The sequence below is a fragment of the Lampetra fluviatilis genome, chromosome 3 (assembly GCF_964198595.1).
Source record: "Lampetra fluviatilis chromosome 3, kcLamFluv1.1, whole genome shotgun sequence".
Lineage (NCBI taxonomy): Eukaryota > Metazoa > Chordata > Hyperoartia > Petromyzontiformes > Petromyzontidae > Lampetra > Lampetra fluviatilis.
The window spans coordinates 4031093-4058112 of record NC_136277.1 but is presented as its reverse complement, the minus strand read 5'-3'; the positions used below and the strand labels follow the sequence as shown (position 1 = coordinate 4058112).

Below are 27020 nucleotides of genomic sequence, written 5' to 3'. Positions count from 1 at the left end.
GAAACGTCGTATTCTATTATTTAATTTATTTTCTTTCTACATGACTTTACCGATAGAACCAAAGAGTAGAGTCGAAAGTGTTGTTTGCCAAATGTAATGGTAATAACAATTTCAACTTGTAACCCACACAGTAGTCGATCATTCTTCAATCGAGAGAACGACTCAGAGGCGCGAGCAGTCACAGACAAGTAGGAAAAGGTGACCACGTGGTGAGCCAGCACCAACAATTAGCTCTGCGGTCCTCTATATATCAAGCTGTTTACACGTGGGAACAAACCGGAGAACCCAGAGAAAATACTCAATCCCATACAGATGGGATGAGTGGAGTCTACATTTACCCTGTACTGCATTCTTTTGGAAATCCAGGGTTAAGGCGCTTCACAGTGCTGGATTACAGGCGTTGCGCCTACCACCATCACGATAATTATCCTGGAAATCCCCGTGCTGGATATAGCGACAGTCACTTGGGCTGCACTTGAAGCATTAGGTGGCCATGTACCAAATAATACAAAATGGCCGAGGCAATTAATTAATTTATTTCTGGGACACTATTTTTTCCAGGGGTGTACTTAACTCCGCGACTGGGGTACCAATCAATCCGAAATCAGTGCTACTCCGCGATGTTGAAACGCAGCGAGGACGATTGCGCTGAAACCATGAACGCTCCTATGCACCAGTTGATCGGGTGGGATCTTGGTGATTGGGAATCCAGATGTGGCACATTAGGAAAGGACCACTATTTTAATAAGTCCATATTTGCTGTGCAGTACATAAATGCACGTGTGTACACCAGCATGTGATAACTGAGTTGGACCTGTGGGGGGGCTGCTAGGGTTAATGATTAACCGGACGTGTACACCAGTCACGTGGTTAATGGCGACTCGGCTGAGGATTGCTGTGTGTGATACACGTACTGTTGCATTCTATAAATTAACCACAAAAAATGTGTTTGCCCTCAATTTGGAGCACCTGCCCAACGTCCTTCATTTCGAGTGTGCAACACAGGCATTATCTGCCTTTCTCAGCACTCTCGATGAGACTGCATCACGGACATTACTCGAGAGCCGGGGTATTATGGTACCCCAGGGTACTATGGTAGTGTTACCTTCCCCCGCCTGAAAGCACCGTGACTCCTGCGAGTCTCGATTGTCGTTGTAACGTCCACGAGTGAGCGCAACTGGATGTGACTGCAGGCGTAGCACCTGCATGTCGGAGTTGGTGAAGCAGCAGGCAGATAGGTAGTTTGTGTGCATGGCCACGGACTTCTTCTTAGCTGCGAGATTTTCATTCTTGTCCATGCTCAGTGGGTAAACAGAGCACTTGTTGTCAAGGCCCCTGTCCATACAAAGACACAGAGCCACAAGAAAACGCTTGTTAAAGAAGTATCAACGGCATCGCTAGATATTCAGTTTCAATTATATTTGCGTAACACTGATAAATCGCCTTCCATACAACTGACGTGTGATGTATTTGTCAAACAACTGTATTTGGACACCTGCAGTTTGCCTCCAATGCTTGACAGCTTCATATGTTTGGAGAAACCAGGCCCTTCCTGCTGTACTTCACATCATCAAGGTCCGGGGTTGGATTTCCGACTGGGCCACCTTTCTGTATGGAGTTTGTGGGTTCCCTCCAGGCTCTCTGGTTTCCTCCCATAGCTATTAGAAGCATTTGATGTAACTGGTATTGGCCAAAAATCCAAATGAAAAAATATTACCTGCAAATTACTCAATTAGGATTGCGCATTCTGTTGAAAAAAACTTGAAAGTCAAAAGGTTTTGCCGACGTGCTTGTGGATTCTGAGGGGTAATTATCTGTGGGTTTGAGTTGGAGCCAGTTTATCTCTTATGCCATGAGGAGACCCCTCTACCAATCCAGCTACAATAGCTGTCAGTGTCAACCTGACTTAATTATCAAATAAAACAATGCCATTAAAGAAGAGGAATTTTTTTTGTATTAAAAACCAAATATGACAATTCATTTGTTATTTAAAGTTATGCTTTTAATGATTTTTATATTCTGTAACGTCCAAATTAAAACGTGGGCCAGGTTTAAAGATGTAAAAACGAATTTCACGACACGAGTGCAATTATTTGAAAAGTGGTAACAATTTTTTTTATATTAGATTAACCCGAATGCATGACAATAAAAGCAGCATTCAGAATTCATAAAGGTTATTTTTAGTTAGATCGCGTAAATCAAGGCCTTAATTATAATATATATTGGGGGGGGACACACCCCCCCCAATATTCAAATATGCTCAAAATGTCCCCCCCCTCCATATATTGCTATAAACAATATAAAAAAAAAACTTGCCATGCTATGTAAATAAAAACAACAATTTGCTAAACCTTGGCCACAATATCTGGACTTGTCTTCATATTACAATACATAGATTTCTGTTGATATAATTGTGGTTATGGTTGTACTTTATGAATCCCTAATCTCTGCCATTACATACAATGAAACAAAAAAATATAAAAAAGTAAAAACAGAGCAATGTAATACAATACACTATTAGACATTATTGTAAAAAGAAAAGTCCATCCCATGTGTTAGTGAATTCTTTAATATTTTAGGCAGGAAATGAGTTTTCAAATTTTGATTTTTTTTTTTCTGGGGGAGGTCGCTATGTGTCCACTGCGCTGGCGATGTGTGGTGGTGTCAACAGCTCTGGCCACCATGACATCTTGACCAGGACTCGTTTAACTATGAGCCGCTGCTTGCTCGTGATCCGGTGCCCACGTGACCACAAGTGGGTCGGCAGAAGAAACAAAACAAGATGAAGGTCTATGTCCGCACCACCCCCTTGCTATATTAGTCCGTAATATTTATGGCCATTTAATCCGAATGTAAATGTGTTGCATTAACCAGGCCATCGCTGTCCACTGGTACCCCGAATATAATCAAGAGCTGCCGGTATAAAAAGCTAGAGATAGTATCTCTGTAAGAAATCATTTCTTCTAGATTTCAGAAAATGTTATAGCAATATAAATAATTAGCTGCACAATGGTAAAGGTATTGAACTATTATACTGTTGGCAGCACACCATAGCGGCTCTGGGATTCAGTTTTACGGGGTAATCAACTCCTCCCACGTGTGGCTGGTTATTTTTGTGCCTCATAATTGGAATATAGACTTGTGATGATATAATAATACAACACAGTGATGTTCTATTCAGTGAACTTCTATTTATGTGAAGCTGTGAAGTCTCCAAACGTGTCCATTTTGTGGTTGAATCTCTAATGAATACATAACTATTTCAGTCAATATTACTTCAAATTAATTACTTATCTCCACATATGTATAAAAGGCAATGTTGTGAATATGTGTGTCTGTTCAAAATGTTTAGTGTACTTCCCGACATGCAACAAACTGGAAATTTGCCATGTGGGTACTTTCCAGACTGTACACCATGCAAACATTATAAAAATATACTTTTTTTGGGGGGGGGGGAGCTCAATAATGCATAGATTTTGCACGGCAAGTGAGCTGTGACGTCAAATCTGTCACGTGACCCGCGCATGTGGAAGCGTAACGCATTGTAGTGTAGTGGTTAGCGCTACGCTGCGCTACGAACCCGGCGACCCGAGTTCGATTCCCGTTCACGGCCACCACTGGTGACGATTATTTTAACCGGTCCTGGGCCTCCCGTAGGTCGACTCAGCCTCAAAAGAGTAAGTGGTGTGGTGTGTTAACATCGCCACTGGGGAGACCAAGGTGGCCGGGCGTCGTGAATCCAAGTCCCGAGTGAAGCCGGGGAGTACAGCTAGTTCTCCATAAAAAAAACCACCAATCAACGCAATCCACATCCACTACTGCAGCAATTCACCACCAACAACCACCCCAATTCAAAAAGTAAAACAATTTCGAGAGGCTGGAGATTAATATTACAGAATTTGTACGTGGGAGATGAGGAAGGTGTAAAATAGAAGACACGTCATGGTGTATGCAGACTGTATCGAAATCATAAATCTGGCCACATCGCCTCAACACTCCAGTATATCCACTGGCCCTGAATCCAAACTTTAATCAAGTTCAATATCAAAACGAGAATCTTCTTGGTTCTTTCGGTAAGGTCACGTAGAAGGGAAGTAATAAAATAATAAAAATAAAACATAATAAAACAATTCTCACGACGTTTCGGCCACAACGCAAGCAGCCGTCCTCAGGCGAAGAATGAAACACCACCAAGCATGGAGCGTATATTTAAGCTGGGTTAGAGGGGGGGAGGTGGGAAGAAGAGCGCCTAGACAAAATAATTTGCATATCAAGAGGAATTCAGCATATGGAAAATGCGTAGGAGGTGGGCTGGGGGGGTTCCAAATCAATACTATGCCCGTGCATTATGCAGGATTAGCAGCATCAAAGGGGGGGGGGGGGGGGGTAGCATTAACAAAGGAAAGGAATGTTAATAGTATGTAGCTGCAGTTACTAAACAACCACGTAAAAAACTAAAGTATAAACTGCATAACAAACTAAAGTATAAACTACATAGCATCATCAGTATACTTACTATATTCTACAATAAGCTGAGTTACTAACAGTAAGTAATACATACAAAATTCTACGTTGTAAAAAATTATATAATATGCTTCCATCTAAACTTTATCCTCTTACATCACACGCGTCTATACCGTACTATATACTGCCATAGACAAACCCAACATTAAATTACATACTGTATTGCTATAAACCACCCTATACCTTATACATTTTAATATAACACTATGTATTATTCTACCCACCCTAATGTGTATCGAAATGGTTTATTACGTCCTTCCAGTGATTGCTAAGCCAGAATCCATCTTCTCGGTTAAAATTGTCTCTGTGTTTGTATATGTGGATCGCCTCATGAACGAATCTCTCATGATAGCCAGATGGCTTGCAGAGAACCTCTGTCTTGGAGAAGTCAATGTCATGTGAGCCCACTGAGTTGTAACAGTGATCTGAATCCCTGCAGTCACGAAAGCTTTAAATCGAAAACGAGAATCTTCAAGATCATCCATCGACTTGACTCTGCCGACATCTCTCACACCATCTCAATCTACTCCTTTCCACACAAGCTATACTCCAGCAACCAAGGCCTTCTGTAGAAGCCCTCAGTCGACCTTCACTCAGTGACGGGTACTGTTTCGCCTCTGCTTCTCTCATAGGCTGTCAACTTCCTGCCCTTGTTCAAATCCGTACACAAGGCTCTCTCTTTTTCTTTGCCCATTTCTGGGCCCAATTCATCTACAGTTTTGATACGTTTCAGTTAACCCTGAAAGTAGTGAGTGTTTACATGTGGGAGGAAACTGAAGGAGCCTGAGAAAACCCACACTCAATCCCGTACAGCCTGGACTAGTGGAGTCAACATTTTTGCTGCACCACATTCTCCTGGAAAGCAAGGGTATGGCACCTCCTAGACGTCGGGATGAGATGATAGCACGGATGAGGGTCTCAGCAGCAGCTGGGTGTGGGGAAATGGCCGATGTACAAGTCATTTAATACTCTTTGGTTCTTTCGGTAAAGTCACGTAGGTAGAAATAATTTCAACGTTTAATGCGCCACACAGTATTTGCCCAGGCTCAAAGAGCAAAACATGAATCAGCGGTGCAAGGAACCACAGACTAGCAGAAAAGGTAGTCATACAGTTAGCCGGTGCACACAATTGCCCAAGTTCTACGATCCTCTATATATTAAGATCTTGTCAGCCAATTAATGATTGTTTACATGGAGGAGGCAACCAGAGCAGCCAGAGAAAGCCCCACGCATGCGAGGGGGAAACAATATATCCCATTGAGAAGGCTGATGTTAGTCCACATTTTACATACTACCTTCTCCTGGCAAGCCAGAGTATGGCTTACTCGACGCCCACGGGAAGAGAACTTCACAACATTTGTGTGATCCACCAACTCTCGCCTCCACGGTGCTCGGTTACAGCATGCATAGCCACCACTGCCTGGTTGGTGGTGGAGGCACGAGGTCTTGCAGAGTTGAGCGGAGTGGAAATAGAGCATGAGTTTGGAATCGATGACAACCCCAAGGTGTTTCACAATACTTGACCGTGTAATATCAGAGTTTAGGAGGTGCTGAGAGTTTCCTTTCTTGCTGATGATCGGGAATTGTACTTGGGAAATATTGCTGGAAGCAGTCAGAACCGATCCAAAATGAGCATGCATAAAGGCAAATTGTGAGTATGGAGAGTGGGGTTGAGTTCATGGTATCAATCGTGATATAGGGCTGGGTATTATCAGTATAACAACGAAAGGCGATATAAAAATTCGAGATGATTTTGCAAATGAGGCAATATAAAGGGTAATCAAGGGGTCAGGAATGGAGCCATGTAGGACACTATAGCACAGGGAATTTTGAGAGCAATACAGTCTTGTTATATACATTTAGAACGAGCAGTTTGAGAGTTATGAGCAGAACCAGGAGATAACCTTTTGAGAGACACCTACATGGTTATGCAGATGCTCAAGGAAGATAGAGTGGTCTATTGTGTCCAAAACAGTCAAGTAAGAATAGTCATTTGTTGTGAGCAGCGAAATAAACTATTTACCAAATATAGGAAAGCCTTTCGGGACTGCAGGAATCCATACTCTTTGGATCTTTCGGTAAAGTCACGTAGGTATAAAATAAAATAAATCACGACGTTTTATTTTATTTTATACCTACGTGACTTTACCGAAAGAACCAAATAGTATGGATCCTTGCAGTTACGAAAATTTCAAATCTAGGGGCTAGTGATGTTAAAGTGAGAAATATACAGGAGGTGGCTATGCTAATGTGAGAGATTAGCTTGTCAATGTAAGATCGCAAAGCCGCCGCCACACCGAGAACGCGACCGACGGTGGCTGTGTTAGTGTGAGACATTTAACCTGTTAAGGGGCCGTCCATAAATGACGTCACGCGATTATGTACTATTTTTGACCCCCCCCCCCTTCGTCACACGGCGTCACAAAAAGTCAGACCCCCCTCATATATGACGTCATAAAGCTCTGCCCCCCCCCCCCCCAAAAAAAACCATGCTTCAAATTGCTTTAAACTATTGTCATTGTAGTGCGTATTTAATGTGGCGCTGCACTCTGATGTTGTAGGAGAAAACATTTATTAAAAAGTATATTTAATTAAGTAGAGCGTGTTGTCTATATTGATTTAAAGTTGCGCATTTTGACGTCACATTTCTCACCCCCCCCCCCCCTCGTCACACATCGTCACAAATGTCTGACTCCCCCCCTCCTAGGTGCGTGACGTCATTTATGGACGGCCCTATAATGTAAAATTAGAGAGTAGAAAATAACAACTAACATCGGAAGGTCAGATGGAAACATCACAGCCAGATATGACTTAAACTTGTTAATAACGTCCTTCCAATGATTGCTCAGTTTGTACCCATCTTCTCGGTTGAAATTGTGTCTGCGTTTATATATATCTGGATGGCTTCATGAACGAATCTTTGTTCATAGCCAGTGGGTTTGCAAAGTACCTTCGTCTTGGAGAAATAAATTTCGTGTTTGCCCACCGCATTAAAACAATGATCAGCCACGGCCGAGGTATTGGTCCTCCCGTGTTTCAAATCTGCATTGTGTTCACGAGCACGGTCCGAAACATGTCGCTTAGTTCCCCCAATGGAACACGGCGGGCGCGGACCACGCTGCGCATGTGACGCATCGAGGGGGGAGGGGATCGCAATGTTCGTGGAAGTGCAGATCATGGGGCGGTAGGGGGGAGTGTAAATGCACCCAGTCCGGCCCTCTAGTACGTTTGCTACATACAAGTACGAGGTGAGGCATGCGAACACGACGCACAAAGTTGGCCGCCAAGGTCGCCGTCCATACGTCTCCACTTTGTAGCGAGTGGCGGTGGAGCGGCTCGCTCGCCGTGCTACAAACCCAGCGGCCCGAGTTCGATTCCCTGCTCACGGCCAACACCGTTGACGATTAATTATCTGAACCGGCCACGGCCTCTATGAGTACCTGGTACGGCGTGCAAAGCTCTCCACCAGGGCGCGGTGCTGGCCACCCACCCCCTCGTGTGCCGTGTCGGCCTTCATAGGTGCTGCTCGCTAACAGCAGCGCTCGCCACAACAGTCTGCTGTTAGGCGTCACGTCGGCCCGAATAGGCGATTGCGAACGGCACGTTGCGTTTAAGGCAAGATGAGACTCCTATGTGTTTTAGTGTGAGCGTGCGTGGGGGTGGAGGGAGACGCAGTGCAGTGGGAAGTGCACTCACATCACACATCCACTGGTCCGACTTCGATTTCCGCTCACAAGCAATAAGAGTGGCGAGTATTTGAACCGGATCTGAGTGCCTGGTGTGGTGTGTAAACATCAGGACTGGGGAGACAAATGCGGCTAGGCATGGTGCTGGCCACCCACCCCCTCGTGTATCATAGGCGCTTGCTAACAGCACTTGCCCAGACAGCCTGCTAAGGGCTCTAGGGGGGGGGGGGGGTCTTTGTCGTGTCGAGGGAGAGGTATGGAGTGTGTGTGTGATGGGATGGTGTGTGTGTGTGATGGTGTGTGTGTGATGGGATGGTGTGTGTGTGTGATGGCAGGTATGTGTGTGTGTGTGATGGGATGGTGTGTGTGTGTGTGATGAGATGGTGTGTGTGTGTGTGATGAGATGGTGTGTGTGTGATGGGATGGTGTGTGTGTGATGGGATGGCGTGTGTGATGGGATGGGATGGTGTGTGTGATGGGATGGTGTGTGTGTGTGTGATGGGATGGTGTGTGTGATGGGATGGTGTGTGTGTGTGTGATGAGATGGTGTGTGTGTGATGGGATGGTGTGTGTGTGTGTGATGAGATGGTGTGTGTGTGATGGGATGGCGTGTGTGTGTGATGAGATGGTGTGTGTGTGATGGGATGGCGTGTGTGTGTGATGAGATGGTGTGTGTGTGATGAGATGGTGTGTGTGTGATGGGATGGTGTGTGTGTGATGAGATGGTGTGTGTGTGTGATGGGATGGTGTGTGTGTGTTGGGATGGTGTGTGTGTGATGGGATGGCGTGTGTGTGTGATGGTGTGTGTGTGATGGGATGGTGTGTGTGTGTGATGGCAGGTATGTGTGTGTGTGTGATGGGATGGTGTGTGTGTGTGATGGGATGGTGTGTGTGTGATGGGATGATGTGTGTGTGTGTGATGAGATGGTGTGTGTGATGGGATGGTGTGTGTGTGTGTGATGGGATGGTGTGTGTGTGATGGGATGGTGTGTGTGTGTGTGATGGGATGGCGTGTGTGTGTGTGATGGGATGGTGTGTGTGTATGATGGGATGGTGTGTGTGTGTGTGTGATGAGATGGTGTGTGTGATGGGATGGTGTGTGTGATGGGATGGTGTGTGTGTTAGGATGGTGTGTGTGTGTGATGGGATGGCGTGTGTGTGTGATGGGATGGTGTGTGTGATGAGATGGTGTGTGTGATGGGATGATGTGTGTATGATGGAATGATGTGTGTGTTTGTGATGGGATGGTGTGTGTGATGGGATGGCGTGTGTGTCTGTAATGGGATGGTGTGTGTGTTGGATGGCAGGTGTGTGAGTGTGTGTGATGGGATGGCAGGTGTGTGTGATGGGACGTGTGTATGTAGATTGAGTGTGTGATGGGACGTGTGTGTGTGTATTGTGCGTGTGTGTGTGAGTGTGTATTGAGTGTGCTCACCCGCAGGCAATGGCGCACCCAGACGGAGCATACGCGCACGCCATGACCCACGTGCATGGCATGGTGACTGCATGCTCCTGTGGGCACCCACACATGCACATACACATGTAGGCATTGGCACAAACAGCACGTAGACATTATCACGCGTGCACATACCCATACGCGTAAATCAATACGCGTGCATTATCACTGGCACAGGTAAACAAGAAAGCAACGTAGCTTTAACAGACTGTAGGGGGCAAGTGCTGTTAGCGAGCACCTATGAAGGCCGGAACGGTACACGAGGGGATGGGTGACCAGCACCACGCCCGACTGCCTTTGTCTCCCCAGTGGCAATGTTTGCACACCGCACCAGGTAGTCATTTGAGGCTGAGTCGACTTAGGGGAGGCCCAGGACCGGTTTAGATAATTGTCACTGGGTGTTGGCCGTGAGCGCGAATCGAACCCGGGTCGTTGGGTTCATAGCGCAGCGCGCTAACCGCTACACTACCGCTCCCCATTAGCTGCACGCACACGTATACACACTACCGCTCCCCGTATATAAACACACATCTATCATCGCCTCCGTATCCACGGTGGGCATTGCCTTTGACGGAGTACTTTCTGTAGCTGCCACTCCATTGTTACTTGCCAATGCTGGTTATCATCCCTTCTCGCGGATGATTTTTTGTAAAAAAAAATTCTCATGAAGCTCAATGGTGTAGATTGCAATCCAAATCCAAAGCTCTCCGTGGCCTCTCGGTGTGCTGTGAAGTAGACGTTGCCCGAAACGTCGTCTATTATTTGCATTGCCCTTTTAAGGCCACAGTGTTATTAACGAATGCGTTGATTTTTTTTTACTTTTCTTAACATTCCTTACTTGCCTGTTTTCTCTAATTACAAAGGTGGGGGGGGGGGGGGGGTGATGTGAGGCATTGTGGGAAGACCCCCCCCCCCCCATGTCTCCCTCTCTCATAGTCCCCATGTGTCCCCGTGCCCCCCCGTGTCCCCCCTCCCCCGTGTCCCCCTCCCCCGTGTCCCCCCTCCCCCGTGTCCTCCCTCCCCCTCGTCCCCCTCTTGTGACATCTGTTAAAGAGCTTTATAGCTCATCGGATTCCTCCAGTCAAAAATAAAATGTGCACAACTTTCAGCTTGCATGTAACTTTCTCTCTCAACGTCCACGTTCCCGATCTAAGAAATTTGTATCTGTTTCTTATAATGATTAAAAACGGTTACCTCGTGACCTACAATTGTTACGTTAAATATCTCGAATTGGCCTGTAATTAGCGTTGCCCTCCCTGTTTAGTTTGGACTGCACCTTGGACCTCACTAGCCCATGGCAATGTGTTACATTTGTTCAGACACAGACTTCTCTGAAAATCTGTTTGTTCCACGTCCATTTCAGAGAAACGTTCTTTAAAAAAAATATTCCTTGTTTAACGTCTTTGCTGACTACACATTCTAGAATATGCAAACCTCTCTCATTCCTCACTCCAATGTTGAGATTGTCAACCATCCTTTCATCTCTGAACCATGAGCTACTTTTAAAGTCAATAGTTGCCCTATATCTGTTGAATGTGTCTGTAAATATTTGTAATTCTACTATGATCAGTAAAAAATAATCTCCCCGGGCCGACTGACTATGCTGCAATGCATTGCGAGCTCGTTGAGAATTTGAGTGATTTTATTTCAGGCATTTCATCTCCTCGCTCATCCTCATCATGGCTTCGCGTTGGAGCACAGACTTGAATAATCGTTGTCTTTTGAGAGCCTTAGTGTGAGTCCGAACAAATCTTGAGACGGACAACTTTATTTACATTTGACAACGATGCTATCAAACTCACTGCCCAATATAAAATTACCGTCAATTCTCCTCATGGGGGGCTACTTTTGATGCAGTAAGTTTGGCTGTGACGGTCCCACCTGATGACTGAGACTTGTGTTGCCTCTGAAACGTCGTGATTTATTATTTTATTTCTATTATTTTTATTATTTATTTTTACCTACGTGACTTTACCGGAAAAAACCTAAGAGTATGAATCCTTGCAGTCACGAAAGCTTCAAATCTAGAATTAGCCCACTTTGTATGAGTGTGGAGTTCCCCCATTGCCTCTCGCATTACAAATGCCAACCAAGATCCAATTTATTTATTCCAATTCCGTCTCCAGTTCAACAGAGTTTGATTCAGCAGGTCGAGTCGACGGTCATTCGAGAAGGCGACCTGTTCTTAGCCAGTGATTCGTGACATCCCTCACTGCCTACCATGGTGCCGCCCTGTTGGCATCGCAGCAGAGTTGCACGTTATTCTTTGGTTATTTCGGTTAAGTCACGTATAAAGATAAAATAATAAATTAAAAAATAGCATACTACGACGTTTCGATTTCAACACAAGCAATCATCATCAGGTATAAAAGAAATAGCAACAAAAATCTAACCAGAAAACTATAGACAGACACACAACATGCTAATTTTTTCTCTGCCCCCTCCCTCTCTCCGCCCCCGCCCCCTCTCTATATTTAAGGCCTCGTCACAGAAACGATCTCTCTCTTTGTGCCGATACGTGTTCTCTCTATGTGTGTCCTTGTGATGTCTGTCTGCTTGTGTGTCTGTCTATAGTTTTCTGGTTATATTTTTGTTGCTATTTCTTTTATACCTGATGATGAATGCTTGTGTTGCAATCGAAACGTCGTAGTATGCTATTATTTAATTTATTATTTTATCTTTATACGTGACTTAACCGAAAGAACCAAAGAATAATTCCTGCAGTCACGAAAGCACCAAAATTGAGTTGCACGTTACTCAAGAAAGGCGTTTCAAGCAGCACTTCCAACGGGGGACACGCGTTTTTTGGTTTGGCCATGTTTGTTTGTTGGAGTACGGAGTTAGACTGATGGCCTTAATCTAAGTTGTCTTGTGGTTGTTGTTGTTTGACTTGCATCCCACTGGGATTTTTGCACACAGCGTTTGTGTACGGTGCTTTTTTCTGGAATATTTTGCAGTTTTTTCCCCTGGATTTTATGTTTGCACTTAGTCACATAGTCACTTGAAGATGTTTTCTTGTTCATGTTTTTGTCGTTTGTTTGTTGCGGTTGCACCCGATTCAAGAGCCGAATGGCTCACGGGGCTATACCTAATAAATGAAACTGAAAACTGAAAAAACATGCCACCATACTTCACCACGCTGGTCAGCACGAACTAGTGAGGATATCCCCTCCCAACATGGGGGACTCAGAGGGCACCCAACCACGTGGAAGTGATCCCCAACCCACGGTTACCACGCAGCCAATCGCACGGTTCACACAGCCGTCGTGATTACGCTGACAAAGACAAAGCTATACAACGGTGTAATTATATCCTAATGACCTCTTTCATTCACACTACCTAGAATATCATTGAATATTGTATCTAAAAACAGAACTCTTAATGTTACCATCTGTAGTAAAGAGAGCCAATGAGAAGCTGCAGAGAACCACGATGTCAAGTAACAAGTGGCACAGTATTGGTTGCAATATTACGATACTTGCACGCGTATGACGAAGCACTTTAAAAACATCTTTAACAAGCACTGTGAAATGGAGAAGACAGGTTTATACTGGTAGGAACCTCCTGATTACACCAGCCCACAGGGGATTATTGTGTCAGTCCGTCCGTCGTGCAGGGAGGGGCTGGGTGGAGAGGGAGGGGCTGGGTGGGGAGGGGAGGGTGGGGAGGGGCTGGGTGGGGAGGATGGGGCTGGGTGGGGAGGGGAGGGTGGGGAGGGGCTGGGTGGGGAGAGTGGGGAGGGGCTGGGTGGGGAGGGTGGGGAGGGGCTGGGTGGGGAGGGTGGGGCTGGGTGGGGGGTGGGAGGGGTGGGGCTGGGTGGGGAGGGGCTGGTCACCCCGTGGTGCCCTTATAAAACTCAACGTTTAACCTACTCACGCCGGCTTGTGCCCGCCCTCACAGTTGGGCATATTTGCGGAATACACCACGCCGCCGTTGTCCCTGGCCATTGACCGAGCAACCCAACGTTCCAAACAGCTCCCTCTGCAGGAATGTGTTAGTCTCAGTCTGGAACAGGTGAGGAATGTGTTAGTCTCAGCCTGGAACAGGTGAAGTCGACATTTGCTGCATCGCCTTTGCCTGTAATTCCAGGGCTATGGCTCCTTCCTCGTCGCCCATGGAAAGGGAGTTTCACAACATCTGAGCGATCCACCAGCCCTGTCTTCCACAGTGCTAGACTACAGGCGTGCGCCACCACCACCACTCAGCAAATAAAAAGTTAAGGAGTCGCTTTACATATATGCCCACAATAACAACAAAACCTCCAGATTCCCGTGGCATGGTTTACATGCATGCTCCGGAGTGGCTGGGGCATATACCAGGACAGCATAGAATAAGACTCAAGAAGGATCATGAAATCATGTTGCTTGAACTTGCAGCAGCAATGCATTCGCTCTCTGTAAAATACAGTTTTAGCAGAAGTCTTGCAAGCCGACGTGACAGGGCGTTGACATCGCCCAGTGGTAGCGCAGTGGCCGTTTGCTGCAGAGATTCGCGGACGTTAAAGGTCCCCTGATGTCATTCGCAAGAGTAGGCCACAGAGGGACGCAACTAAAAACGCAGCATCTGTAGGGCAGCTATTGAAGGTGGACAAAAATCTAAATAATATGATAAAGAGGCAGGAAAACATAGCAAACCAACCGGAAGAAGAATGTTTTTGATTGGTGCGTTCTACCTGCTACGGCATACGGCTCAGAAACACGGTGGTTAACACACAAATATAGAAGAAAGAAAAGTGCGCAAAGAGGCATAGAGAAATCCATCCACGGGATTACATTGAGAAGCAGAGAGAGAGAGAGAGAGCAACACGTGGATTAGTGGACAAACACAGGTTACTGACATCATCCAAACGATTAAGAAAAATAAGCCGGCTTGAGCAGGACACGTCACTCGACATGATGATGGACGATGGTCAAGAATAACAACGGACTGACAGCCAAGGGATGGAACACGTCCATGACACGGCCAGAGAGGAGATGGAGTGATTAAATAAGTTCATGTGCAGGTGCTGGATGGATTGTTTATTTTATGAATACAATTTTTTGATAAATATAGTATTCACATAACCACAAGATAATGCGTAATTTATTTATAGATATTAATGTTACGTCAAATGATGCATTGTTTTTGCAAGTCTACTTTGTAATTAGTTAGATCCTTGTTGTTTTCAAGCTTAAAATAATATTATAATATTTGAACGCTGTCCGTATACAGGCATAACCCCGGTTTACGCCCAGGATGCGTTCCCAAAAACCATAACGTAAATGGAAAGTACTTAAATACAAGCAAAGATATCGGATGGTGGATCGTAACGTGGTACAGTACCTAAACAGAGGATGCTCAGTAACCCATTGCATATAGATTAATTACAACCATCATTGTTATGTTAAAATATTTCCTTGTCGATTATACAGTACGTACTATTAGTTGTTTATCATGTGAAAAACAGTTTACACTTGTCGCCATGAATACGGTATGTGCGGGGAAAATAATATGAATCGAGTATGTGCACACAGGAAAGAAACGACTCTCGTCAAGGGATGGTCATGCTGGGGGCACCACCTGGCACCCGCTCGTTGCCGTGCAGCATTAAAGAATTTGGCTCTTCGTGGTAAAGTTCGTAAATCTCGAGTACGTTGTGGTGAGGTGCACAGTACGTAAAACGGGACTGCGCATCAATAAGTTTAGTACGTTACAGCGAAAGAACGTAAAACGTGGAAGCTGCAAATCGGGGTATTGCTGTGTATATAGTCTGATTAATTATTTTTGTAGATACAAACAATATTCATGTTCTCACCTTGTTGGTGGTAAACGCATCCCACACGATCACCTTCCCATCCTGGAGGCAGAGAAACAAGCGTCAACACATGCCCCGCATAGGCGACAAACGCCACGAATCGGCGCTCTTAGCGTCAGCACTCGCCCTTGCTCAGCGACAGGTCTTGCGGAATTGTCCATTTGCCAGTTGGGGTGATACATGACAAGGCTGTCACCAGCCCGTACTCATCGGCACGATGAAGTATGGTTGAATAATTCACGGGGCCAACACGCCGTGCCCAAGGCTTCTACCGACAACAGTGACAACACGATGATGATAAGAAATAATCACATTGCCTTAATGTGTCATTTGCACTTTTAAATAACAATAATAAATCCATTGGAAGCCTCACTGAAGTTTCAAGACTTTTGAGGAGGGCCTCGTTAGATTGAGACATTTGGTCAACTCCAATCATGATGAGTGCTAAGCTTCCTCATGGGTGAAAGCGGAAAACTCGGAGCAAACCCTCCACAAAGGGGGGGGGGGGGTGACATTCGCTGACAGATTTAAGAATCCATTGCTGTGTTTCCATCTCCTGGCTACCTCACAGCAAGGCCCAACCCTACAGCACCTCAACTATTCCCAAGCAGTCTCCCATTCTAATTCTGACCTGGCTCAACCCTGGCAGTGCAAATAAAAAAACACATTTTTTTTTATTGCACATCCATGTCACGGAAGTGAGCCAAAATGAAGACAACGAAGAGAATTGATGCCATTCACATGATTTAAAGCATTCGTGACTGCAGGGATTCATATTCTTGGTTCTTTCGGTAAAGTCACGGAGAATGGAAACAAGTCACGTAGAAGGGAAACAATAAAATATTTTTTAAAAACTTGTGTTGCAGTCGAAACGTCGTGAGAATTGTATTGTTTTATATTATTATTATTATTTTATTGTTTCCCTTCTACGTGACTTTACCGAAAGAACCAAGAATATGGCATTCACATGGTGAAGTGTTTGGGTGACCGGAGTCTTTGGGCGCTCCCCGGTGACCAATGAATGGTTCCTCACCTGGGAGGAGCTGACGAGTCTCCGCTTGTCCTTGCACCAGTCCATGCACAGAACTTTGTTGCCGTGCCCTTTGAGAGTGCGACGCGTCTTCATGACAAACTGGCCCAGCGCCTCCACTCGCTCGGCCACCTGGTGAACTGCACACGCGTGGGCACAATGCCGTGGTGTGGATGCAAGGAGTGAAGAACGTGTGAGCATGTGAACATGCGCAAGCTAACACAGACAGACATGGGCCAGCGCTCAACACGTCTACAAGCTGAACTACAAAAAATAACTCACTGTATTCGAGGCCACGCGTTCCGTAGTGCACGAGATCGTCGACTTGCCAAGCTGTACAAACATATCCTAATGCCGTACATGTGGGTACGTGTTTGAAGATCAGTTACATAAGGTGCAATTGTACAAATACAGGCAGATACAAAGTCATAAATTACACGGGCAAGAGTGTTTATTCGGGACGAGTCTAGATTTGGGGCTTTTCTAGGATTCAACAAATCCAAATCTGTGGGTATAGCTGTGCACGGGCAGAGCTGCTGCCATGTCCCAAAAGCGTAACACTGGGATACAGCAGAGGTAAATTCGATGTACAATTTACATTCCTAAAGTTCTAAAATAACATAATCACCGGAGAGACAAATAGGGACATTTGTGGTGCTAGCCAAAGCCGTAGCCATGGAGTCAACATTGGGGGGACCAAATCTTCCAGGGTGTCTGGGGGTCCCAACCCAGAAAAAAAAATCTACATTTCAAAACTCATTTCCTGCCGAATATATTAAAAAATTCACTATCACATGGGATGGACTTTTTAATTTTTTGTTACAATCACGGCAGCCAACGAACGTAACGCGCGTCCACGCAGAAGATGGAACGCTGAGATCAGCTCGTGTACAGGTGGCTGGACGGAGTGTTGCTTCGCAGGATCGTGAGAGGTGGAGATGGCTTGGGGAGGCCTTCATCCAGCAGTGGATTGACCACGATGTTCACAGACTGCGCGATGAATCCGGAGACTCAAGTTTAGTTTACCGCTTACGGCCAACATCATTGTTGGTTATCTGGACTAGTTATGGGCTTCCACTAGGTCGATTCAGCCATAAACCAGCACCTGGTGCGGTGTGTGAACATCTCCACTAAGGAGACAACGGTGTGGTGCTGGCTAAACACCCTCTCATATGTCGTGTCGGCCTTAATAGGCACTCCTCGCTAATCGTACTTCTTTCAGCAACCTGTGGAGGCTACACAGGGCGTCTGCGTCTGTGTGATTGTGGACAGGAGTGTGTGCCACGAACACCTACAGTTACACAATGTAACCTGCAATGCATCCAGCAAAAAAAACCTTGAATTTTTTTAGTTTCTATAGGTGAATGCATACCTATATACCGATATCTATAATACATTCGCACATACGCACAGGGTTTCTGTTTTTTCGGGAGGTTTTCAAAAGGTTGGCGACAAGGCGAATTATTCAGATAACCGGACAAGGGCTCCCTGCTATTAGCCCGACTGGCCAAGGTGTCCTTCCACATTTACCTCTTGCAAAATCACTGAGCAAAACACTGATGCATAATGCACCACAGCAAATGCATTGGGAGAGCAAGAGTCAAGTTTGTGGAGGGTACGTTGTCTGTTCCGTTATGTGTGTTCACCAGCATGCCACGTGAGCTGGGTGAGAATACAATAACACGTGGCGCGTATCCGCACCTTAGGCCCCAGACAAGTGCAGCCTCGTGTCTCCCTGGACCGGATCCGCTTGAATAGAGTCAAGGGAGACCCAACGTTCTTGAGGTGGCATAATCCATCTAGCGCCTGCACGTGAGCCAATTTCATCACTCAAATCTCCCCGGCGAACGTCGCTTCAGACGTGTTCGCCTCCTTCGGCTGCCACTCCGTTGTTAGTCTCGACCATCGGTCGTGGAGGTAGTGTTGACATCGTTCGTTATTCTGTTGCGACGCACTGGCCGTCTTGGGGGCCAGGCTTCATGAGTACACCAGGCACTCTGACAGAGTACGTGTACAGCAGCACGGAGAGGGGATTGTTGCTACTGGGTGGTGGTGGTGGCTACGCTGCACGTGGCCTGTAGCCCTGCGCCGCGAAAAACAGCGAGAGATGGTGGATCGCACAAATGTTGCCAAACGAATTTCGCACGGGTATCAAGGTGCCATACTCTGGCACCTTGATGTGGATCTCGTATCATCCACCCCTTCTGTACGGGGATCAAGTGTTGCCCCCTCACATGTTTGGGTTTTCTTCGGCCACTCCGGTTTCCTCCCACATGTACAAACGCTCATTAAGTGGCTGGACACATCTTAATGTGAACCTTATGGCGGGACCCCGGGGTCCCGAATAAACGGAAGTCCAAATCGTAATTAAATCATTAATTTTTTTTGCCGACTCCGTCCCATCGCGCACATAAACGCCGAGACCCATCAGAACTCAATCCTCTCGTTCTTCACCAAGCACTCGTCGTTGCCAAAATTGCCACAGTCAGAAACACATCTTTGAAACTTTGATTGGCGCAGGGTGCGGAGCTCGTCGAGAGGAATAGATCGCCGTGTCGTTTGCCTTCAACAGACATAAAATGACGTCGCAAGGCAGTTTCTGCGAGAGCCGGGGGCTTATGGGACCTCGGGGTCCCGCCATAAGGTTCATTTGTTGAGGCCTGTGGAGATTGCGCAATGTGTGGACGATCGAACTGCCGCCTTCCAGCTTGCATGACGTTGCTCAGCGACTGTGAGAGTCGCAATTCGCACGAACGACGGGTGCGCACAACTTGGACACACGCTCGTCGTTAGCAGTGGCGAGGCATGGGCCCCGCCGCGTGTTCGCCGCGAGTGTCTTGGGCATCGCGGAGAAGAGCCAAGTGCCAGAAACACCGAGTGGGAGTGTCGTGACTAATCCCAAATCGGCGGTGTTGATCGCGAGCCGTGCACGACTTGGCGACGGAATCGCAGAGTCCGACACGCAACGGGCCGACCCAGTAAATTTGGCCGTTCGTCAAATTGGTATTTAATCCCGACAAGGAATAGCAACGGCGAGGTCACAGCAGTGGCAGCAATGCAGTATGAAGAAACTACCGAGACAAGGCCCAGTGGGTCAACATTTACAATGAGTACAAGTACTAACAACCCTACGTCAAATGGGTACATAATACATTATCTAGTAGTACCTGTTAACGGGCACTGCTGCGTAATATTACACAGTCCATACAGTTGTATAACACGCACACACTTCTACGCACATATATAACGCATACAAACACTTACGCACTTATATACACACGCACACACACACTACAGAGACACTTAACCGCTCCCACTTGTAGTTAGCACACTGCACGACATATTAGGCAAACACGCTCACCACCAATAACAATGGCGAATATTTGAACCGGTTCTGGGCCACTTATAGGTCGACTCGGCCTCAAATTGTTCTCTGTGTGCAATCTGGGGAGACAAAGGTGGCCGAGTATGGTATTGGCGACCCACCACATCGTGTGCCGTGCCAGCATTCATAGGTACTTGCCAAGAGCACTTTCCCGAATGGTCTGTTAAAGACGATACATTTACACACACATAAAGATACATTTACACACACATACAAATACATTTACACACAAATACAGATACATTTACACACACACAGATACATTTACACACACACACATAGATACAAAATGCACATAGCAGCACCAACGTGCTATTCGCAGGGTAAACGATTTCGCCATATGCGGTTAAATATTTTCAATTCGAATTTAGGAGCAAAGACCTTCTAAACGTAATGGAGGCGAGCGCTTTGACATTTGCGAGAATAACAGATCATCTAACACAAAGACGTACACAACTGAAATAAGCAATTTGTGGGTTCGGGTCGGATCGGTCAAATAGTGCCACTCGTTTGCCGGACTTCACTGTGGCGTCGTTACCCAATAACGCTGCTGGGTGGACAGTGGTATGGGGGGGGGAGATTTAAGAAGCGGTTCCCCATTGTTTAAATTGCTACCCCCGGGAGATGGGATCCAACGGGCGAACTTTGGATTGCAAGTCGGTTTCGCAGTTAAAGCTGTGAAACATTTACGCTTACCGCTGAAAATTGTCATATGAGTGGCGAACCGATAACTCGTTATTCACCGATGCTTTTCATTTGGTTACCGGTGATGAAAACGTGCCGAGTAAAAACAGCCTACGACTCGTTACGGCGCGCGGCGCTCTGCAGACAATGTGCTGTTTCATTGTGCTCGTTCAAAGTGAATGATTTCTTTGGTCAGCGGGGTAGGAGAAGTTAAACAAAGATGACAGCCACTGCGAAAGGCAACACGCGGAGTTTTACGTCGTCTTTGCTTGACTTTTGTTGTCATTTGAGATCACGGAATCTTCACTTGCCAGAGACGGCATTTCACAGTCGGGAATAGTTTACCGGAAGAATCAACCTATCTACACATTTGAAACAATCGCCCTGGGGCAAAACTACATTATACGTGACGTAAACAGTGGCGTGCAATCTGCTTCCGTTTAATCTGTAATCTCCATAGTGGGTGTAAGTATAGCATTCCTCAAGTAAAAAACGTATTATTGATGTGATACTGCGTTGGCAGTGGTGCACAAGCACAATTAATAAACAAAAAAACTCAACACATTTGTAAACAGCACTGCCTTATAATAATAATAATGGCCCTTCTTCACGTTACATTAACGGTTACATTCGGAGCATCACACGCATAGCTTTTGCCAAAGCCTGGCTCCACATTGTAGACCCGTGTCGTTCAGTACAGGGGGAGCCCTTTACACGAACAATAACCTTTAATGAAATAGCAACACAGCGGAGCAAGCGCCCAAATCAGTCAAGGTCACGCCACCTACACCCAAGGGTGAAACGCTGGAGGGAATGCTGTCAGACGTTAGAAATGTTCTCACTTTTAGCAAGGCAGCTGTAATTTTAGACACTCAGATTACGCAGCCTTACACATATACTGCACACGTGTTCTAAACAATCTCCCAAGTGCACTCGTGTAACCAGTGCACGTACAGTCATCTCAAACGCACGCTACTCGCGGTTACTTTCAATTGTTTACAACTGCGATGTGGCGAACCACAACCAACCAATCGCGGCTTGTGGCAGCAGAATGCCCATTTAAAGTCGCGTCCTGAACACGAGCAACGCTGAGAGCGAGCAGGGATCGTAGGCCGTGACCCGGGGCGCGCCACGGGCACCACCCTCCCCACGGCCGGCACCATCGCCGCCGTCTCTCCTGCAGTTGTGGTGCTGCTGCCGGGCGCGACTCACGTTCCACGTCGTGCAACTTGGCCCTCTCCTCCTCCAGTTTGATCTTGAGGTTCTCCGCCTCTCCCTGCAGCCCGTCGATGGTCTCATTCTCCTGCAGCCCTTCGGAGGCCATCTTTCCGGCGCACGAGCACCCACAAGCACGCAGAGGCGCAAAGAGAGGCGCAGTGACTACACTCAGTCGACGCTTGCCAGGATAACGATGGACGGACGAAATGCGGCACCGCAGCAACACGAGGATCGCACACGAACGCGGCGGCACACGGCCAGAGATGCGGACCGGCGCGGAGAGACCCTAGGGAGCACAGCCAGAGGCAGGCGAGCGCCGCAGGTAGAACATGAATGAGTGCGTCTTCGCGTTTCCACTCTCCGTATACGGACGGCACGGATTAATAGGCGAAGCCTTCACGAGATTTTCGGGATCGCTATTATTTACGAGTTGTTAACCGCCTCCCGGTATCTTGCCGTTGCCTGCTCTGGCGATGCGTAACCGGAGCTGGGCGAATGTGTACCCTAGCGGGCCGCCCGCATCTCTCACTGTAATACAGTGAGAGCGAGGCACTGGAGGCAGCACATGGGTTGCGCTGCAATACGCGATCGCGCCACGCGGCGGCCGCTGTCCGCGGTGCTGAAGGACGCGAGGCAGCTGCGCTGGGCCGTGCGGTCGCTGTCCGCGGTGCTGAAGGACGCACGGTGCCCCACGGGGCGCCCGCTGGTTCGCGGTGCTCCGCTCGCTGTGGATACGCTCGCCAAAGGCCGTGGTTGTCGCTGGACTTTAAGAAGGGCGGCGCTCACGGAATGAGAACACTTTACAAATGCTGTGGCTTCCCTCTGGATATCCGTCCACCTATTACTGATTTACAAAAAAAGCCCCCGTCGTGTGAATAATGCAACTGTTTTAACCGTGTGTGTTTATATTAGAAATGTATTGGGTAAGTCAACATCACCATGATTCGATAACGGAAAACGTGTACGCAACGTGCCACGATGGGGCGCAAACGACTCTCATGTTGAGGCGTGTATGATGATATCATTACAGTACATTTCAAATGTTCCCACTAACAATGTCGTTTGCACCAAAACCCCAAAAAGCAACAATCCGTGCGACCCTCCGCATTTTTTTACTTGCTAAGGTAATCATACATTTAGATTTGAAGCTTTCGTGACTGCAAGGATTCAAACTCTTAAGTTTTTTCGGTAAAGTCACGTAGGTAAAAAAATGTTTTAATTAATAAAAGTAATAATAAAAAATAAAATAATAAATCACGACGTTTCGGAGGCAACACAAGTCTCCGTCATCAGGTGGGACCGTCACAGCTAGATTTACTGTATCAAGTGACAAGTAATTTTAATTTTATTATTATTTTACCTACGTGACTTTACCGAAAAAACCTAAGAGTATATAATCATACATTTACTTCATAACTACATTACTAATAACTGTGATTTCTACGCCCAAATAAAAACAAGTTTAATATTTAAACGAGATTTTTGAAAGTCATCATGAATATTGTAACAGACGGAGTCAATATTTGCAGGTATAAGCGATTTCTAACATTTTAACTTCACGTTGTATTTTTTCTCTTTTTTCCCCTTTAACATGTGAATTGACGATTACACTTTGGCAAAGAGCACTCACGCAGGGATTTTTATTTGTACAATGAGCAAACTTCTGCTGTAATATCTTTTGTCAGTTTACTGCTTTTAAACAATTTGAAGGTGAAGGATGTAGACATACTACAGTCTGTATATTTACAGGAATAACTTGAATTTAAACAAAGCAGCTTATGAGATGCGTTGGAGTAATTTGTGTGCATCTCTAGTTCTCTGTGAAGTGTGCTGCCTCTTCCCTTGCTTGGGTCTCTTCTCCGAGTTCATGCCACTTGTATACGGGAGATATTTATATTTAAAACAACAAGGCATAATCACGCGAGTTCACTCCACTGACACCTCCAAACACACTTTGTCAGATTAAACATATAGAAAGATTTCACAAGGCTATTAATTTAGCGCTGGCACGGCCGGTACTATTCATATTTCCCATATGTTCATTTGAATACAAAATAGAATCACAGTACCCGTATAAAATAACTTCCAACCAGTTATATTTATAAAGTCATAACATTATTAAATACTCTATAATATCTAGCTCAAAGTATCCTAAACATATAAGTTAGGCGTGTACACCATTCACGCACGTGGCGATTAATTGAAGTGATATTTTCTCAATGAAAACTTTATGTGAACACAGCCTATAACCCACGTTCCGTGTTAACCCAGAACAACTCTATGCCTAGTGTCCAACGAGCGTAATAAAAATAACTCCCCGACACCTTCACCTTTACAATGAGCCTCATTTTAACCCAAAGCACTTTGTTCCGTGAGATATCTCCGTGCCTATCTGCCCCTTAACTTAAGAGCCCAACGACCTTAGTCTCACCCGAGACTGTCAAGCCCGTCCCAATACCCACCAGCTCTGCACAGCTTGTGCACACATTCTGAGACTGTGCATTGATGAGGACGCCACGGAGCGGGCGTTCTTTGCAGCACAAATCGCACTGCCCGAAGCAGACGACCAGGAACGTCTGGTCACACATCTCCGCTGTGAAAACCGATAGACAAAGAGCATTAGCACGGTGCAACTGGTACATACTATCATGAGAGCAAACGTTCCCTTTGGCGTGATTCCACATGTTCTAATTTCAACTTGGAACGTGCCGCACAGTATTCAGAGGCGCGAGGAACCACAGGCGAAGGCAGTCATGCGATGTGCAGGCGCTACCAACAGTTGCCCGAGCTTTGTGGTCCTCTATATGTTAAGGTGTGATCGGCTCATCAATTCGCGTTTACTTTTTGGGAGGAAGCCAGGTCGCCTAGAGAAAACCCAGGCTTGTGAGGAGGAAACACTCTATCCCATACAGATGGAACAGATGGAGTCCACATGTTTGCTATACCGCCTTATCCTGGCCAGCAACGATGCTTGGTTACAGGTGTGCACCAACACCTTCCGGCTATAGCTAGCTTTTACACTTAAACACGGATGCACTTGATAGACAGCACTCGTAATGTTTCGAGAGAATGAAGGCTTGCGTAGCTTACTCTTATTTCATACATTTATCCGTTAATATTGAATTCCAAAGTTCCACGGGTCATCTTAGCTCAAGATGTACGCATCACTTCAAAGCGGTACCAACGTAAAAACAAAATCAATGTATTTATGATCTTACATACACATAAGGGTTCATGCCAAACACGTGATTTGATACCCTAATACTTATAACAATAATACGTTCAGCGGCGTGGTTCAAGGGGAATAGCCTAGAGGTCATCACGCTCACTGCTAGGTTATTTAGTGATGCTGCTGCATTAGTCGTGGTGCACAAACACAATTAGATAAAACCTCAAGCTGCTCATCAATATCACTGCCACTACTGGGTTAAGATAAATTTCAGCAGTCGAGCGGCATTGCGGTAAATGTACGAAAATCGCGCCATCTGCCGTGAAATGGCATTTCAGTTAAATGCAGGAGATGCCCGCAGTGTATTATATTCCACATTTTGAGATGATCCTCGAAGTGTTCATCGGCATAGTATAATGTAAAATGTTTCCCACCAGGTTCCCATTGCAACATAAACATGCGTGGGCTCATATGGATAAAGAACATTATTCGTAAGAGCACCCCGAGGCTCGAGAGTAAAACCCATTTATTCTGTTTTACTTCACATTATGTTGAGTAATGCGGGCTATCAGCTCGCTTAAAGAATGACTCAGCTTCACATGCAGCAGGTACCGTCTCGTGCAGTGCTGCCACCTGCCTTCCGAATTGAGACATGTTTCATTACAAGAAACTAGCGTTAGGAAGCATCGTTTTGCTATAATTGTGTGAACAGCGCTCCGAGATAAAGTTTAAACACATTTGCCAATCACACGGCCTTAAAATAAAAAAAAAATGCATCAGGTAATGTTATGATCGAATGTGTTGAGTGTTTTGTTGATTATGCTTGTGCACCACTCCCAACGCAGCAGCATCACTAAGTGTTCAAAGATAATCGCATTGATTGCGCACTGCTGTAACACATCGCTATATTGTATATTTGCTCGGCTTCACCATGTAGGCGTGCACTGGCGACACGTTTAATCCAGATAGCGAGACTAGACGCATGGGACCACCAACGTGTTTCATGGATCAATATTTTAAAGAACCCCAATGTATGTCATGCAATTCCGTTTGGTAACAATTTATTACTGACCCATTCCATGTAAATAACAGGTTAGAATACATTTTAAGCACAATTTAATGCATATATGATTCGTAATACATTTATTTTTGGTTCGATTGTGTAGGTATAATGCCAATTTTAACTATAATCCTTCACTAATTTTGATTTGAAGCTTTCGTAACTGCAGGCATCCATACTCTTTGGTTCTCTCGTTAAAGTCACGTAGGTAGAAAATAAAATAAATCACGACGTTTCGATCGCAACACAAGCGACCGTCATCAGGTGGAACAGATATAGCAAGGAGAACTGCTGACAGAGGAGAAAGAGCTGCTGACAACAAGAGTTTATATCGGATTTTTGTGGGCTCAACCCGAGGGTAAGTGGGCGGAGCTAGAAAGGGAATTTGTACGTAAATGTAAATGTGAGAAATTAGCATGTCAATGTGAGACGGTCCCAGCCACAGAAGGATCACCGCCACTTTCTGTGTTGTCACGTGGGCCAATATGCCAATTGATTTTGTTTATCAGCAAAAAACATCGCCTTCTAATAAGACAATTTCGAGACTTACAAAGCACAATAACACATGATCAACGTAATCTCAAACGGGATAGTGACCGTCATAAGGTGATGTGGAGCTTGCGATTCACACACACACACAAGTAATAGGTTAGATCGGTCATTCTGCAGTAAGGGAACGAATTTGAATTACAACAAAAATTGAGAAAGTGCTGTGATGAATATTTTGAGGGAAGCAACCCGAAATAATAAAACATTACATTTTTCTATATATGACTCAACCGAGTAGACATGTTAATGTATTCTTGTTTTTCTGCACATACATCAGTCCTTACCGTAGCCCAATTAAAACTTCAGTCTAAAGACACGTCAAATGTCCATGTACAATTGTTTTGCATGACATTACAACGCTTTTGCACACCCATAATCAGGTTTTCTATTCATAGTTTTAATTTTTTTTAAATGCGCTAGCAAGGCTAAAAGTATACCAAAATATGTATTTTAATATGAACCCTA

The 27020-nt window shown here is 45.7% G+C and overlaps 1 protein-coding gene across 3 annotated transcripts in view; it reads right to left on the bottom strand.

Annotated features, from left to right (window-relative positions):
* The window catches only part of GNB5 (G protein subunit beta 5), an 83346-nt gene extending 61043 nt beyond the window's left edge, over positions 1 to 22303 (bottom strand). For all 3 annotated transcript variants that reach the window (XM_078881938.1, XM_078881931.1, XM_078881946.1), the window contains exons 1-5: positions 21772 to 22303; positions 16494 to 16630; positions 15461 to 15502; positions 9646 to 9722; positions 1203 to 1335 (exon numbers count right to left, since the gene is read on the bottom strand). In XM_078881938.1, coding sequence (XP_078738064.1) covers positions 1203 to 1335; positions 9646 to 9722; positions 15461 to 15502; positions 16494 to 16630; positions 21772 to 21883 — 501 coding nt within the window. In that variant the 5' untranslated portion in view covers positions 21884 to 22303. The remainder of the gene's footprint in view (positions 1 to 1202; positions 1336 to 9645; positions 9723 to 15460; positions 15503 to 16493; positions 16631 to 21771) is intronic.
* Positions 22304 to 27020: the final 4717 nt, after the last annotated feature.